This window comes from Vipera berus (genome assembly GCF_964194415.1).
Source record: "Vipera berus genome assembly, chromosome: 2".
Classification (NCBI taxonomy): domain Eukaryota; kingdom Metazoa; phylum Chordata; class Lepidosauria; order Squamata; family Viperidae; genus Vipera; species Vipera berus.
Window position 1 is genome coordinate 163,826,672 of NC_138203.1, and position 17,437 is coordinate 163,844,108.

General features: G+C 46.4%; 1 protein-coding gene across 1 annotated transcript; it reads left to right on the forward strand.

Annotated features, from left to right (window-relative positions):
- Nucleotides 1-3,856: 3,856 nt before the first annotated feature.
- Nucleotides 3,857-8,690, forward strand: CBX8 (chromobox 8). Its single transcript, XM_081317985.1, has 5 exons — nucleotides 3,857-4,132; nucleotides 4,710-4,753; nucleotides 4,963-5,028; nucleotides 5,151-5,217; nucleotides 5,476-8,690. Exons 1-5 carry the CDS (start codon nucleotides 4,064-4,066, stop codon nucleotides 6,310-6,312), a joined length of 1,083 nt encoding a protein of 360 aa, XP_081174111.1. The 5' UTR covers nucleotides 3,857-4,063; the 3' UTR covers nucleotides 6,313-8,690.
- Nucleotides 8,691-17,437: the final 8,747 nt, after the last annotated feature.

Consider the following 17,437-nt stretch of genomic DNA (forward strand, 5'->3'; position numbering starts at 1 on the left):
TGATCCCAGGCCGGGAGGAGATCCCGGGAGGAAAGCGTAACTCGGCAGCTTGCTCTCTGATTCGCCCAAGCGCTAGCCCCTTCCCGGTCCCGATTTCGGCCCCAACTGGGAGAGAGCAAAGCTAGGCGTCCTGGAAAGAAACAGGTGTTGCGTGAGGCTCATTTTCTCCGAGAGCTATGGGTACACAAAGAAAGCGAAAGGAAGAGGCCGGGCGAATTGGGGACGGGCAGGTACTTTGACCAAGCTGTTAATAACGATGCAAATGGATCCGCTGCCGTTTGTTTCCTCGCTATAAAATTGCAGCACTGAGTATTTTATTTCCACATTCACCAGGCGCCCCGACCCATTCCGTGGCAGACCAAACTGCAACCAGATAGAGACAACCTAGCGGAAGAGAAAGCTTTACCTTATTTATTGAAGCAGAGACGCACGTAGATTGCTGATGGAACCAGCAGCTTTCCAACTCGCGGTGTTTGGAAATCGCCTGTGTTGCGTTGCGTTGCGTTGCGGTGTGTGTGTGAGAGCGAGCGAGCGAGAGCGAGAGAGCGCGGTGTGTTCTAATTCGTACCGTGTTGCGTTGAAGGAATCAAACAGGTAAAGGTGAACTATGGCATCTCGAGACATAGCTGAGTAACCACCAAATGTCCGAAGTAGCTCCGATTCAAGATTCTGCTGCCACCTCTTGCTCCCAAAACCTGCCTCTATTCTAGAGGTTTAAGGTGGTTATAGAATTCCTACCCTGGCAAGTTTGGCGAGTGTCTGGAGTCTTATACAGTGGAGCCCTTTCTCCCTTCCCCCCTGCTGAGGGCACAGAAGCTAAAGGTGGACATTGAGACAGTGTTGAGAAACGACAATTCTTTTTTTATCTTGTGTTTCATCTGGAACCAATACCGCACTTCTTTTGGTGAGGTGTTGCCTAACAAAGTTATATTTCTGGTCGTACCTTCGCTTCCCCTCCGACTGTTTTCGTGTTTTAATTTCCTAGAAGCGGGACAGTATATGCTAGGATTGTATTGATGTCTCCTCCATCCCCGCACTCCGGTTCCTGGTGCGCCAAAAAAAGGGCTGCTGCTATTCAGTCTGGAATCACTATAAAGCAAGTATAATATTCACTTTGAGAGGATCGTTGTTTAGGTTTCACGGAAAAGTGCAAAAACAGACCCCCCCATCTTGAAAACACAAAATAAAACATTGTTTCTGCCTTTATTCTCTCCTCCCACGTCTCCTAATCCTTTGAGTCTCTTCAAAGAGTCAAAAGATAAATATAGTTAAGAGGGGCAAGAAGGCAATAAAGTCACTGAGGGATGAAATACAGCAAAATATCTCTTTAGAGCAGATATCTGAACTCTTCAAGTGTGTTAGTGTTTTCAAGAGTTTGGTGGAGGAGCGGATCGAAATGAGATCCGGTAAACGGTTCAGTGAAAAGGTTCACCCAAAGTTAATGGCGAGTGTGAGAAATTGGGAGAAGTTGTTGGGTGAGTACTCGTGCCCTTAAGGGCGGGATCGGCTGGTGGTTTCTTCCCGACCTCCAGACGCCCCGGATGGGACCTGACCTACCCCACACTTTTCCTACCCCACATTTTCCCTACTCCACCGCCACTCTCCTTTCTCCCACCCCGTCGCGCTCTCCCCAGAAGACTAGCGGAAACCCCCCCCCCAGGTACTTCAAAGTTAGGAAATCAGAACCTCGCGTAATAGACTCTTGAAGTCGACTTTACTTTCACTCAAACTGTTTGAAAGTATTTAAACTTAAGCAAAAACAGCTGGATTGCTGGCACTGCTTTTTGTTGCTGCGAAAGTCGACTTTGTAATTCAGAACTGGCGTTTTTAGAAGGGAAGATGTCTCGGTTGCTTTTTTTTTAATAGACTCATCAATCCTCCCCGCCTCTATCCGCTTCCCGGAAGTGTGTTAAAATTACATATACCGATTGACTGACGATAGGACTTGGTTTTGCGTTTTAATGTATTCGATCGCAGAGAGTTAAGTATATTATAGACTCTCTAGATATTGTTATAAAACTATTGCCTGAACACTAGTATACTTCTATGAGCTCTTTGGTTTTCATTCCAACCCATCAGTGTCAGAAAATGAAAAGTGTGGTGGGATACAAAATCAGATCCCCTCTGATTTTAAGCAGAAAAGCAGAGTAGAACAGGACTAACTTTAAGCTTCTTTCAGATCCAAATCAAAATGATTCGTGGCAACTGGATTGTTGGCGGGGTTAGATCGTGATCGCAATTTCTTCACGGAAGCATACAAGTGCATCTTTTGGTCACATCTAGCATTTCCAGAAGTAAGGAACATGTCGGGAAACCCTATGGCATTTCAAGACACTGAAGGGCCTTCGGGTTACACAGATGTATAAGTATAGGTAACCTTTTCTTGATCTCACCAGAATTTACGGGGGGGGGGGAAAGATAATTGGTCTTTATGGAAGTTTCTCCTAAGTAACCCTAAGCGCTAAACTCAGAGACTTAAGGGTGGAAGGGCCAACATTCTTTTCGGTGGGTAAGTAGCTTTTCTCTCAGGACGTAAGTTATAAGCCACTACAGTACACTCTGTGGTATTTCTGCATCACACACTCACTCAGCAGTGTGTCTTTCGCTCATCTCCCCGCGTCTTTGTGGTTCTCACAGAAAATATGCTGAAGTCAACGTTCACCGAGTTTATTTCAAAACGTCGCAATAAAAAGAAAAATAGTTGCATTTCTCCACTCCTCTGCAGAATGCCAGATGAAGGGGAAATTGCACACCAGCGGGAAAGCGCAGGGGCCGGTAGGTTTCTCAGAGCGCACCGAAGTGGAGCCTGGGAGGCGCTCTTCCTAGAGATTTGCATAGATCCAAGACTGTCGGAGAAAGTCCCGTTCTAGTTGGATCTATGGGGAACAGTTCGGAGGAGACGATTCTTCCCGGAACCACTAGAAAAGAGACGGGGGAGGGCGCTCTGTGCGGCTGCTTCAACTCATTATGTGCACGGGTGTCCACCCACCCGCGCCTCCTTTTCAGGAAAGTCGACGGGTTGGAGCGAGGGAGAGCAGTTTCGGAACCTCGGTTATTCCGGCCCTGCCACTCACCCCCCCCCCCCGAAGAGAGACGTTAGCCGAGAGAGAAGAAGGAATGGTATTACGTGGTCGGCATGTCTCCTCCCTCCGCTTTTTGCAACAAACTGAATCCACCATGCTCCAGAACCAATGCTCAAGATCGAGCTCCCAATGCGTCAATGCCCAGATCCCGAGACTCCCAGGATCTTGGCCTCCTCCTCTCTCCGAGATTAATCGGGCACGGGCACCTCCTCTCCTCCACCTCGTATTATTCCGCCCCCTGATTACTTGCAGGGGGATTTTCTTTCCAGGCTCAGGGAGGGGGTGGCCGTTGTTTATTTAGCTGGAGTAAGGAAGTCGATTAAAAAAGAAAGAAAAGCTTCGCCTGTCTCCAGGCTCTATAAATGCCATTGATTTATTCCCCCCCCCACACATACACACGAGGGGGGAGGGGATTGAAATTGGGCTAGCGGATTGGAGGAGTGCGACGAGCGAGGCTGGATATGGAGGAGGAGGAGTGGGGAGGGGGCTCCCGCTCCCCTCCCCCTGCCTCCCCTTGCTTCCCCCACCAGACAGCTGAAGACCCCCTCCGTCTCGCTCTCTCCCCGCAGCCTCTCCGGAGGTCCCCCTCCCAGCTCCCCCTGCTGGGGACGCAGCCTCCCTGCCCCCCTCCGGGATCCCTGCTTCCTTTGGCTCCGCCCCTTTGTGATTGAAACGCCGATCACGTCGCGAGGAGGCGGGGGGGCGGTGGGAAGGGAAGGCTGGGGAAGAGCCGAGCCGAGCCGAGCCAGGGCTTCGGCAAGAGCGGCCTCTCCCTCGGACGAGCGGCTGGGCGGGCGGGCAGGCGGGCAGGCAGGCTAAGCCAGCAACAAGTGCGCAGGCAGGGAGGCAGGCGAGGCGAGGCGAGGGAGGGAGAAAGCTGACGTCAGCGAGCGGAGTATTATGGTCTGGGCTGCGCTGGCTGCCGCCGCTGCCGCCGCCGCCGCCGCCGCCGCTTTTCTGCTGCCAGCGGCCGAGTAAACATGGAGCTCTCCGCCGTGGGCGAGAGGGTCTTCGCGGCCGAGGCCTTGCTCAAGAGACGCATCCGGAAAGTAGGTGCCCCGGCGCCGCCTGGCAGCGCAGTCTCGGCTTTGTGCGCGCGGCACCGAAGCCGCCAGGCCCGCCCGAGGCCGCAGGCAGGCAGGCAGGCAGGCAGGCAGGCGGAGGAGCGAGGCTCCGCGCGGCTCCCTCCTTTCTGCAGCAGCGCTTTGCTGCCTGCCGCTCCCCCTTTCGGCTCGCGCTGCGCAGATTGCCACCATCTCGAGCGTCGCGGACCCTTCCCCCCCCCGCCCGCCCCCCGCCTTAAATTGCATGCACGTTTTGGCTGCTGCGGCTATCTTTTGCTGCACGCAGCTCTGCATGCATATTGGATCCCGGGTTGCAGCACGCCCCCTTTTCATGCATGGATATATATATATATATATATTTTTCCGCCTTTGCAGCTTAGCTTGCCTTTGCATTTTCGTGGCATGCTTTGGGCTGCTTGCTTTTTTTTGTTTTTTTGTTTTTTAATTGACGCATGCGGTCGGGAGCACCTTTGATTTTTAGAGCGAGTAGGTTGTAACGCCGTTCATTTAGTACGCTCTCCTGAAATGCGGGCTCATTTGTTTCTTCTTGACACAACTGCAGGGTCGGATGGAATATCTGGTGAAATGGAAAGGCTGGTCTCAGAAGTAAGTAGACCTCAGTGCAGTCTAATGTAGATTGGTAGCAAAAATTGCAGGAGGACTGGAGGTAATGCTTTGTTGAGTAGACAGAGGGACACTATTTTTCCTCAGAAAGCTACTTTGCTGTGTTTTGGAAGATAAGGAGGGAAAAATTATTTTCTTTTTCTTTCTCTTTTTTCCCCCTCCCTCTCTGACTTTCTTTTACTTTTTCCTAGGTACAGCACCTGGGAACCAGAGGAAAACATTCTAGATGCCCGCCTGCTGGCTGCTTTTGAGGAAAGGTATGTCTGTTTGAGGAAACCTACATCCTTATTAGAGCCATAACACTGTGTTTCAGAGCACCATTAAATCATTCTATGTCCTTACAATGCCTGCATTTATTTTTCTTAAAAACCACATTTAGGGAAAGAGAAATGGAACTTTATGGTCCTAAGAAACGTGGCCCCAAACCCAAAACCTTCCTTTTAAAGGTAAGAAAGACAAGTACAAAGAGTAATGGTTTTTTTTTTTGAGTTTCTGTTGTGATCATAATAAAACATGCAACTTTTTTCTTAATTAAAAGGCCACATTTTGAAGAACCAGCTTCTTTTCTGCTCTGTCTCTGTATTGTGTGTGTGGATGTGTGTGTTTGAGTGCCGGGAGGGGGGTTCACTCTGCCTTTAAGCTGTGTTGACATCATTGTTGGAGCATAGGACTAAAGAAGTGTAGTTGCTTTCATTCTTTTACAGGCCCAGGCCAAAGCCAAAGCCAAAACATATGAATTCCGTAGTGACTCTGCTAGGGGCCTCCGGGTACCTTATCCTGGACGATCTCCACAGGAACTCGGCTCCACTTCCCGGGCTAGAGAAGGACTGAGACAAATTCCGCTGCCTCCTCAAAGCAGCCCTACCACCTCTACCCCCAACATGCCTCGAATGGAGCCCATCCAGGAAAACAGGGTTGGGGCAGAGGAAGACCGATCTGAAGGCGCCTTTAAAAAGCGAGGTCCAAAGCCCAGGAAAGACCTACCTGAAATGGCAGAGGTTGCCTCAAAGCGGAAATCAATGGAGCCTGGTGACAAGATGGTAGTGGACTATTTAAAAGCCAGAAAATTGGAAGAGGCAGCTAACTCTGGGACAGCAAAATTCAGTTCAGGACACAGTGTTATCCAGTTAGCCCGGAGACGGGAACCTGAGTTACCCAGTGTTGTTCCCAACCCAAGGGCAGAAGCTGGCATGAAGCTGGGTGCACCTGAGACTTACCCTCCTAGACTGACCAAGCACAGGGCGGATTTCCTGGATTCCAAAGGACAAAGTGGTTTGGACTTGGGGGCTTCTAAGATCTTGCACAGCTCTGCAAACCAAGGCAGCTTATATCGAGATGGCATAGGGACGCAGGCTGGCAGGCCTTCCCTCATCGCCCGCATCCCTGTCTCCCGGATCCTGGGTGACCCAGAAGAAGAACCTTGGAGCCCATCTCTCAACAATTTGGAGAAAGTAGTAGTGACTGATGTGACATCCAATTTTTTGACAGTAACCATCAAGGAGAGCAGCACAGACCAAGGATTCTTTAAAGAAAAGCGGTGAATTCCTTCAGAGAAGAAAAGTCATTGAAAAGCTTTGGATAGAGGTCGGCTGAATTGGGATTTTTTTTTAAACTTTTATTTTTAAACTTTTTTGGACAGGCTTGCTTTTCAAATATCTGTCCTTAATTCTATTCTTTATCTCTCCCTCCCCACCCCAACCTTGCCACCAATTTCAATTTTGTTTGAAAAAATTATCTCTAGAGTTATATTTTCTATTAGATGTAAATATGTTATTTAAAGAAAAATACATATATATATATCTATATACATACATATAAATATATATATTTCAACTCTAAGTTGTTTGTTGCTTTTTTTTAATTTAAGACCTTTGAAGAAGGATATTAAAACAGAAAAGTGATGCATCTCTTGCTTCATCTGCAAGAGCTGGTGTAGATAAAATGAATGATCCTGTTAGTCAATCATAATACTTTGATTTAATTTTTCCCCCAATTATTTCTCCTTCCTTCCCACAAATATGATGTTGACTGAAAATATGGAGATATTATATTCATCTGGGGACTGAAAAAGCTCCAGGTTTTTTTTTAATTGCTATATTATAAGGTGTTGCTTTGTACAATCAAGTGTGCTGTATACACAACTGTTCTGGCTGGACAGCTGAAGTAAGCACTTGACTTTACAGTATTGTCTTGCTTTGTTTTGCTCCAGTTGAAAAAAAAAGTTGTTGTTCTAAAAAGTGTCCATTAAAAACAGTTGAAATATGTTTTAGCAAAGAAGTATTAACTTGAATACCTTTTCTTGCAAGGGAGAAGGGGATGTGTAAGATTTTTTTTAAAGTGTAGCTGCTGTTATGCACTTTAATATGACTGTCATAGAGGGAAAGTGGGAGTAGTAGAAGAAATTGAGCTGATAGTTTAATTTTGATTTTTTCCCCCTCTTGATCTTTTCCCTCCTCACTCCAATAAGAAAAATCTGTTTACATTCCTTACATGCCAGAAAGTTGGGAGGAAAGCATCTGACTGGTCATATTCTCAGAGTTCCTGCTGTTATTTTGAAAGTGGACTTTCCAACTTCCCCCAGTGTTTGTAGCTCCTTTATAGGGTATTATTGTGTGGCATAAAATCATTATTTCCCTCATACATTCTCAATTTCTTATTAAGGATACATTGTCAACGGTCCCATGTAATGGAGTTGGGAAAGATCAGTTTCAGAGTTACCTGTTTTTATAGCTGAATTTCTTTCATTTTTTAGAAAGAAGCATCTGTTCTGATCCCCCTCCCCCCCCCAGTTTCTAAGCCAAGTGATTAAAAAAAATGCTTGTCAACTTTAAGCAAACATTTAAACCATTCCTCTGCTCCCTTGAAGATGAACTCTGCTTAACTTTTCAAGAAAGGGGTTTGGTTGTGCTTTATTCTGTAAAGCTCCCGATTAAGAGGGAACATGCAGAGGAAATTGGGGGAAGGGTCATTTCCTTGGCTTTTAGCAGGTGCTGTGGTATCCCAATAGATATTGATTTAAGCATCTTTTGTTGGTTCAAAAAGCACAAATCTGCCTCACAGCCCCTAAGGGCCTAGCAGGGGGATGTGTTGACTTCTCTGTTCTTTTTCTGAATGGCTGATTCACTGGGCCCTTTTAACACACTTTCTAATTGGGGGAGTGAACAGGGCATGAAACACTATGTGTGGCCTAATGAGAAAAGACAGGGAGAAAAATCAGGTGAATGTTGCAAGAAGCAGAAAAGCCCAGGTCATTTCCGGGCTCTGCTAGAAGTATTGTTTCTTTGCCCACCTATCTCCTCCTGCTTTTTGGAGGTGGGATTTCTCCAACAAAATCAATATGGGCATTTTCTTTAGATTGTGCTGAAGAAGTAAGCCAGCTTCATTTTTTTTCTCCTCTCCCTCCCTTTCTTATTTAAAGGAAAACTGACATTTTAAATTCCAGTCAGCTCAAAGCATTTATGTAGCTCTGCAAATCTGTTGAGTTCAACCAGGGGTGAAGAAACATGTCAGCATATGTGTCTGTTGACAGTGATTCCTTATAGTTTAGAGCTGGCGTGGGGAAGAGGGGAGAGTGCCTAGGAGGGTATCTTTCCTGGGTAGAAACAATCTTTAGTGCTCTCTCTACTTCCTTGGGTGTCAAAGGTGGTATATGCCCCCTGTGATGTGGGTTTCTAGAGGCACACACATGGGTATATAAAAGCTAGACCGACATGTGAGTGTATCTGTCTATGTACATAGTTACATTTATTGAATGTATGTGGGTGTGAGTTATTTAATTCTCTTTTAAGATTTGTACAAGGAAAAAAAACATCATTGAACTGGCCTCACAGTCTCATAAGTGAAGCTTAAGTAGGTGTCTTCTGCAAATGTGGAATGTTTAATACAGTACCTGCTTTTTTGTGAATTGAAATATATATAATTCTTTGTAAATAGAGACTTGGCTTTGTTTCGTTTGTTGCTCTCTTGAGGTAAAAGACTCCTCGTGATTCACATTTCTGGGGGGGCGGGTGTCGCCCTATCTTGCTCTGCTAAGAGGCTTGTGGGCAAAAGAGCACATGGCTGCATCTTGGCTCATTCCACAGTTCCTCTGATCGGAAGCTGGGCCCATTTCCTGAGTGAGGTGCTAAAATTAGGAAAAGACAGTGCTACCCCCTTGCCCTAACCAGCTGCTCAACACACAACCGAAAGGGGAGCCTTTTTGAGGCACTTCATGCTTGACCAAAATTCAGGTAGTGTAGACCAGGAATCTGACCTTGGTTGTTCTCCTACTGGATCGCTGAGAAACTGAAATAAAGAACCTTTCCCTGAGAATATCATTTTTGCCTGGTAATGGATGTCCTTGGACTCCAAGCTTCTTTCTCTTGGGGCATTCATCAAATGAGGTCCTACGAAGTTGAAGCTTAAAAAGGGGAGCAGTATCTGTCACCAAATTATGGGTGGAAGCTGGATCTAACAAGCATAATCTGGTGGCTCAGTGGTTAGAATGCAGTATTGCAGGCTAACTCTACACACAGCCTGCAGTTTGATCCTGGTGGGCTCAAAGTTGACTCAGCCTTCCATCCTTCTGAGGTCAGTAAAATGAGGACCCAGATTGTTGGGGGGGGGCACAGGCTGACTCTGAAAACAGCTTAAAGAGGGATGTGAAGCACTGTGAAGCGGTATATAAGTCTAAGTGTTATTGCTATTGCAGTTACTATAATCGAGCATGAATCAATCTATTTTCAGATGATTAATTAGTTTTACAATGTTGCTAATCTGAGTGGGAGGCCAGCCCTGCCAGGGACTTTACAGACATTCAGTTACTCCTGTTGCCTTCAAGTGAACTCAACAGCCTTTGTATCTTTTACCTGGAAAATAATTAGTAAAACAATTTAATAGGACTACCCAAGCAGAGGGTTGGCAGGCTCCTTACGATGATCCAGAATCCCAAATTTCACCATAAAGGCTGTAAAGCAAAGGGCCTTTGTGGCTTCGATTCCATGTCTTCCTTTGTGATCTTTGAGATCAAACTAAAAGGCCAGGAGAGGAAAACAGGCAGATTTGAATTTAACTCAAATAAAATACAGGGCTCGTTTGCCCCTATTCGGTTAGGCCCGCAGAGTTAGCTTACCCGCGGCTTCTTTGTAATCAGAAATCCTAATCCCGGAGAGAAATTCTTGAGATGTCAAGAACGAAAACCACGTTTCATTGTTTTTTTAAATATAGCCTTCCGTCTTTCTCATCTAGCTTTAACACTATTACGAATATAACTCTTTGGAAGTAATAATTTGCCGTGGCCTTCGTGGCCACGCACTTTCTCAGGTCTTTGCAGCTTTGCCTTGCGTGGCAGCGCGGAGAGTTTGGAGATCCGTAAAACTGGCGAGTCCGGGAAGCCTGCGAGAGAAGCGACGGAGGCGTTATAGGAGACAAGCTAGCGCGCCTGCGCCCTTCGTGGGAAGGGGGACCATATAGGGCGCCCCGCGATTAGAAACAATGCCAATCCTTGATCTGAAAGGTTGCTGAGCGGCTGGTTTCGCACAACCGCTAAGCTTGACTCTAAAAGACGGGTTTGCGGGTCATAATCCCTGATTTAAGGTTCGTCCGGCATGCCCCCCCACAAAACACAATTCGGGTAGAAACCGAAAGGTCGAGTTCACGCAAAATGCCAAGGCAAGGCATGCCCACAAGAAATGGAAGCCCAAGCTCCATTTCAACTTACCCTAAGGCGCAACTCACCCTAGTCTCAGAGGCCAAATACTTTGCGTGACCCTCCCAGGCGCTAGGTGAAGAGTCAGTGGGGTACATTATCTTAATCTGGAGTAAATCAGTTTCAACTGCAGCTAATTGGTTACAGGAGTTAGAAAGAGCGACCGCCACTGCGTTTCCAACGTCGGCCGCGGACTTCCCAGCGTAAAGGTGGGTCTTACGATTCAATCGCGGCACCGCCATCGATGTAATAATCACTATCTCAACGAATACCAAGGAAGGCCGTACTCTTGAATTAGCCAGCATCAAAACTCCTCCCCATTTATTGCAAAGGGGTTCTCCGCACCCCACACGGGGAATTTGACTTTAACTCCTTGTTCCCGCACCTGCTCCAGTCGGGGATCCTAAAGATCGACCCCAGCGAATCTCTTTCTCTCGCGCGTTAACTTGCCGAGGAGGAGGGCAAGGCGTCGGGTCTGTGGGGGAGGCAGATCTTTCTTTCTTTCTTTCTTTCTTTCTTTCTTTCTTTCTTTCTTTCTTTCTTTCTTTCTTTCTTTCTTTCTTTCTTTCTTTCTTTCTTTCTTTCTTTCTTTCTTTCTTTCTTTCTTTCTTTCTTTCTTTCTTTCTTTCTTTCTTTCTTTCTTTCTTTCTTTCTTTCTTTCTTTCTTTCTTTCTTTCTTTCTTTCTTTCTTTCTTTCTTTCTTTCTTTCTGTTTCTTTCTGTTAAATGGGCACCTCTCCCTTCTCCAGATTCTGCGCCAACATAATTATTGTTATTCCGGCGTGTTTTCAGTCTGGTGTATGTACTCGTGCATGTGCGCGCGTGTGTCATCAAGCAGGCAATTACCGAGTCCAGAAACACTGGTTGGGTGGGTGAGGTTGCGTCGGGTTGCTTCCCTCGCCTTGCAAAAAAGCGTCGCGTGGTCCTGGAAGGGAAGAGCCGGAACTTGGAGTGACGAGCCCAGGTTTCTCTCCTCCTCCTCCTCCTCCTCTCTCCAGACCAGCGCGGGGGCAGAGCAGGAGGTTCCTCCCCTCCCACCAGAGGAAGAGGAAGAGGTCGAAAAGAGCCAGGGCGGCGAGTGGAGCCGGTGTTTCCAGTGCCTCCTGGACGGCTTGCCTCGATTTCGCCACCCGGCGTCCGGGGCGGCGGCTGAGAACGGGAGGAGGGCAAGGCGAAAGGTCTTTGGGAGACCGTAACTTTTGTACCCCGCGTCCTTTCTTTTCTTTTCCCCGAAGACAGCCGACCAAACTGGCAAAACAGATCGCTGCGTGTTTACTAAGGAAGTGAACGCCGTCCTGTTGTTGCAGTCCGCTTACTCCCCACTCACTAGGCGTTGCTTTACGGCCTCGGCGGGTAATTTCTAAGGCAGCCCTCCCCAGATCTGTTGGTGGTGACTCTGGCTTAGCAATGCTGTGAGTTAAAAGTCTTAAACACTTGGCGTGATTTTTCAGGCTGAGGAAGGCTGCTCTAAGAAGAAACTTGGCTTAAGCTAACTTAAAAAGTACCTCAATGTTTGCAAAAAGCCTTGCACCCAACATATGTGCTTGAATGTTCGGTGAATAGTGGTTGTTTTACGGGTTCTTAAAAGGCGTCCTTACAATTGATGGGGGTGGCTTGGCCCAGAGACGGAGCCTTAGTAAGCAGCTCATCTTGTCTCCAGCAGGCAGGTTAAACTTGCCCGGGCAAAGCTGCAGAACTGGACTGTAAAATTAAGGGTGAGCGGGCCAGTTTTAGTTGGTCCGGGTTGGGACGAGACCAGAATCTGTCCCCTCCTCTCCCCGACCTCAAAGACGCCGCCTTCCCTAACCAAAGATGGGGAGACATCATCTCCTCCCCACTTCCCCCCCCCCGCCCTTCGGGAGATCGAAACTCGGCGATTCTGAATTTGAAGGCGAGTGCTTTCAAGATGATGGGCGCATCCTGGGAAGGGGAATCGCCGCTTCTCACAACCTTCACTCTACCCGCAAGCCTTTATATTCCCGCATACAAGCGCCGGGCAGTGACTAAGGCCAGATATCCTAAGGTCTTCTCTCTCTACTGGGGAGCTGGGAGCGGCGCGGCTAAGCGGCCAGGCGCAAAGAGTAGTCAGCTGTCAAACCCCCCCTCTGCTTAGACCAGTCCTGGCCAGTGGTCCGTTTCCAGCGGAAGTTTTACAGCCTCGTAGCGGATGAACTTTCTTAAGTTATTGGAAATGGGGAGCCCTTTGGTTACCGTTCAATAAAATGCTAAGCGGCCGGTCTTGAAAAACTTAACTGGCTCCGATCTAATTGATCCTTGGAATGGGAGACTACCAGGAAATCTCAGAATTATAGCTTAACCTGTGAGGTTAAAAAAATGGATTGCCAAGAGATTTATTGGTGTATTCATGAAGTCAAGAGAACAGCTTGGCTCAACCAGTTTGCGCAGAAGACTGTACCCAGACAATGACTTATACTTCTTAGTATGTATGTGCCTGCCTTCGAAGCCAGCTTTCCTTTACCCCGTCACCGTTTAACTTTTGGATTAAAAGCATACCCCTTCCCATTCCAAGTGGGTCCCTTTGGTCTCTTTAGCACCAAGCCGAGAGTGGTGGCAGAGACCCTAGAACACTTTCTATCTTGACTTTCCAGACAGATTTGCTCTGGATTTAACAAGAAGGACAAATACGTGTAAGAGGCAAGACATGAAATATCTGTTTGACTAAGAAGGAATGGAAAAGCAAGGAATGGCTGGAGAGACCGAGAAAGGGATGTACAGAAGCCCATCTTAAAGGGGACTCCTTAGAGGCAACAGGTAAAATCGGTCTGGAGGCAAATTAGACTCCACAAGATTTCATGAGCAGATCCATCCGATTTTCTTGGCAACAATAGGGAGGGGATCGTCCGTTTTTTTAAAAAAATTGCCCAGTGGAACTGATAGATGTGGGAGTTCATGGTGACCTCCCATCCCTCTACGAACCAGGTTTGTTTCTGCTTTTCAGGATCAGTGAAGGTCCTAGACCAGGGGTAGGCAACCTCGGCTCTTTTTATGACTCATGGACTTCAACTCCCAGAATTCCTGAGCTGACTCAGGAATTCTGGGAGTTGAAGTCCATGAGTCATAAAAGAGCCGAGGTTGCCTACCCCTGTCCTAGACAGACGACAGGACCTCTGGACAACTTCTCAGAAAAAAGAACGAGAAAAGAAAGCCCAGCGTGGAGGCTCCAGGGAAATGGAACCTGGGCATGTTCTCTAGAGAGTCTGCCAGGCAGATGGGGTCCTGCCTGGCCAGCGCTAAGGGAAGGCGAAAGCGATGCAACTCCCCGAAAACAGAGTCTCTATAATGAAGTCAAAGGTGCGTCATCTGGGCCACCCCAAACTCCGTCTGGAAAGTTCCATCGGGCAGGGCCAGACTTCAGTTGGTTAATCTGGAGAAAGTGAATCAATCAATCAAGAATAGAAAAGCGCCCTTGATCCTTGGAAAATAAGGAGCATGGGTCTGGCAACCAGGGCTGGCTTCGCTGGGTGTGGAGTCCCAGCAAAAGCTCTTTGCCACCCGACGTTAATATTTTTCAGAATTAAAGACGCCAAGCTCAGACGATCGCAGGCACGTTTATTCGTAAGCAACTATTCTTAGCTGTGGCTAAATATAGTTTGATTTGTGAGAGTGTCCTTCAAATATGAACGGACCACGGGATAACTGTTCACAGTTTACAACAGCCAACGAAGATCGGTGCCCGTTATCTCTTCTTAGCGACCGTAATGCTTGACGCTACTTCGCTCGGGATTAATCTGAATGAATGAACCTGCCTAACTTTTGTCAAGTGAAGGGGTCCTTGTTGGGCAGTTCTTCCGCGAACCCAGCCAGCTTTTTTCCTCGCTCTAAGGCCGCCTTTGGTTTTCAGGACAGCCTTTCCTCCCTGCCGCCCTCTGTTTGCGCCCCGAGAGGGCTGTCCAGGATTCCCCCTAGAGAGGACTTAAAGCAACTTCAGCTCTTTTTTTTAGGACGGCTGGATTGCGACCAACGTCTGCCACGAAACAGCGACCCCCAGCTGTAAAAGGAGAAGTGAGCGATCAGGTTTTCCTGCTCAGTCTTGATATCGCTTCCAAAATGATGACAGCTCTAATAGCGAAGGAACGGGAAACACGAACCCCAAGTTTTGGTACGGATGAGGAGGATGACACAGACAAAACCGCGCTTCCTCCAACCCGGCCGCTCTCCAGAGGAACCACAGTACAAGTCCCAGAATCCCCCGGTCCCTCTACTTAAGCTTGGAGTATCCGACGCGAACGATCTGCAGTCACTGGCTGAGATCACACAAGTGCCATAAAGGCCGGAGGTGCAGACGCCGGTTCCTTGAAGGAACCGACGGAGCCAGGTTTGCAAAACCTTCCACGCGAGCGACGCGTCATCGTGTCCCTGGGGCTTAGTAAGCAAATCTTCTGGGAGATTCCAAAGCATCCAGAACGGTCCCAGCTCCTTGGGCGACGTGACTTTTCCTGATGGAAACGGGGAAAGGAAGAAGAGGCGGAGGAAAGGATTGTGCTGCATCCTGTGCCGATGCTCACCCAGGGGTAGTAGCACCCTGGGAAAAACTGAGTGGCTGCTGGACACGCTGTGACTATCGGAGCCTCAGGCAGCTGACTGCCATAGATGGGAGACTTCAGAAAAGTACACATCGGGGTGTACCACCCTAAGCTGGCCACTAGGGGTGACCTTATGGCGGAGCCCTACTACAGTACCAGGAAGTCAGGCTGGACTGGACACACGCGACCGAAGGAAATCCTTCTAATGCCGATCTTAGCAAGGCAAGACTCGGGAAACTGCTGACGAAGCAGGGACCCTGCATTTGGAGGAAAAGCGAAAAGCAGAACAAAGATGCTCCAGCTGGATTTATCAGTTCCGGATTTTAATTTTGCAGGAATGTGGCTCCATTGCACAGGAACATTTGAAGTCGATTAATCTAGCAGCATTTGAAGAATCCTGGATTCAAGGCTTCATCATAGCATATTTTAAGTTAAAGGCTACAATGATAGTGATTTCTTTGCCATTCTGGTTATCAGTGTTCTTAATCTTGCTACTTACAGTATAATCAGCCTTCCAGAATCCAGTTGCTGTTATAAATTTTCCAGCCAAAATTAGCCATGAAAAAGGAAAGTCAGGCGTGTTAGAATAGGAATATTCTTGTGGCAAGATGGGGGCCAAATGAATAAAAAAATTAAAAATATTATTCTAAATAATTTGCACATATATTAACCCAGGAAAATGTACTGTAAGGAACTGCTCTTGTATAGACAGCAAGGAGCAGTTAGAAATTTAACTTCTTTACCAATCTCTAGCTTTGTTAAAGTAAAATAAGTCAATTGGATCAAATCTTCATTAGCTTGACCAAAGTATGAACTATTCAAAAGGCTTGAATAGTCCTTAAATGAAACAAGGCAAGTTTCATATTTCAATCCTCTCAACTTTTACGTCCCATTCCTCCTCAGGAGATTATTTCTATGTTTCCTTTTTATGGTGTAATTAAACAGTTGCTAATTCGAAAGACAGGTTCCAAATGCACCACATCATTGATAAGAATAAAGGAATAAAGATAAATACCTTGTGACATTAAAAATGCATTTTTAGACCTCATTAAAATTTTCTGATAATGAAGTATTCTAATTCATTTTTTGTCTACTTTTAAGATTAATGCCATCTGCAAATTATAACCAAAAATACCACAATCTACATAACCAGAGGTAAAATAATTGCTTGAAACTTTTTTTCCCCACTGGGGATATTTGATAGTTCCTCATTTGCTGTACAAGGGCCATACAACTTTCTGGAATATTTGTGAAAATTATCAGTTCAGTGCTGAAATGTCACACACCACCACAAAGAAAGGATAAAGCAAACTGCATAGAGAGCATCCCAATCCTATTACCGTAGATATTTTGGGAGGAGGGGTTGTATTAATTAGTACTCTGAAAATCCTTTAAGAGAACTATACGTTACTACATCAGTGGCTATAAAAGGTAAAGGTAAAGGTTCCCCCGCACATGCGTGCTAGTCGTTTCCGACTCTAGGGGCCGGTGCTCATCTCCGTTTCAAAGCCGAAGAGCCAGCGCTTGTCCGAGGACATCTCCGTGGTCATGTGGCCGGCATGACTAGACGCCAAAGGCGCACGGAACGCTGTTACCTTCCCACCACAGTGGTCCCTATTTTTCTACTTGCATTTTTACGTGCTTTCGAACTGCTAGGTTGGCAGAAGCTGGGACGAGTAACAGGCGCTCACTCTGTTACGCGGCACTCGGGATTCGACCCGCCAAGCTATACTCTTATATTATTAAATTATTAATTATTATTAATTATTAATTATTAATAATTATTATATTAAATTATTAAAGAGCTATACCCTTTAATAATTGCTCAAGATCTTCACATCTGCTGATTGAAGCCTCTAATGTTTCTTTCTCTCATTTACTACTTCTGAAGCCTGTATCAGCAGGTACTTTTATACTGGCAAAGTTAAAGAAATATTCTGAAAGCTGAAATTATATACAGAAGCTTGGAAATAAAACCCATACAATGCAGTGTGATTTTATTAAATAAACATGTATAAGATTGCATTGTCAGTAAAATATGTGTTATAAATGAATTACTATTTTAAGCTTAGGTTTAGGGAAATAAGGTCATAGTGAAAAGACTATCCAAATGAAGCAGAACAAGCCAGTCAGTTAAGTTAAAAAAATATTTATTGATACTAAAACAGAGAATTGAAAGTTATACAAAAACTGTCCAGCCATAATGTAGTCTAAAAGGTCTTTTAAGATGGGAAATAAATTAAAGAAATAAAACAAACAAGATAGTAATCTCAAGTCTAAACTAGAGTAAGTGGTAAGAAAAATGGGGAGATAGACATCACACAACAGAACCAAGTAAGCTACACAGCCAGGGTCAAACAAATAAACCCCAGTGCATCAGTGAACCCACAGTGAGATCAGTGGACAGACACTGCTGTCAGCCTTATTTAATATTCTG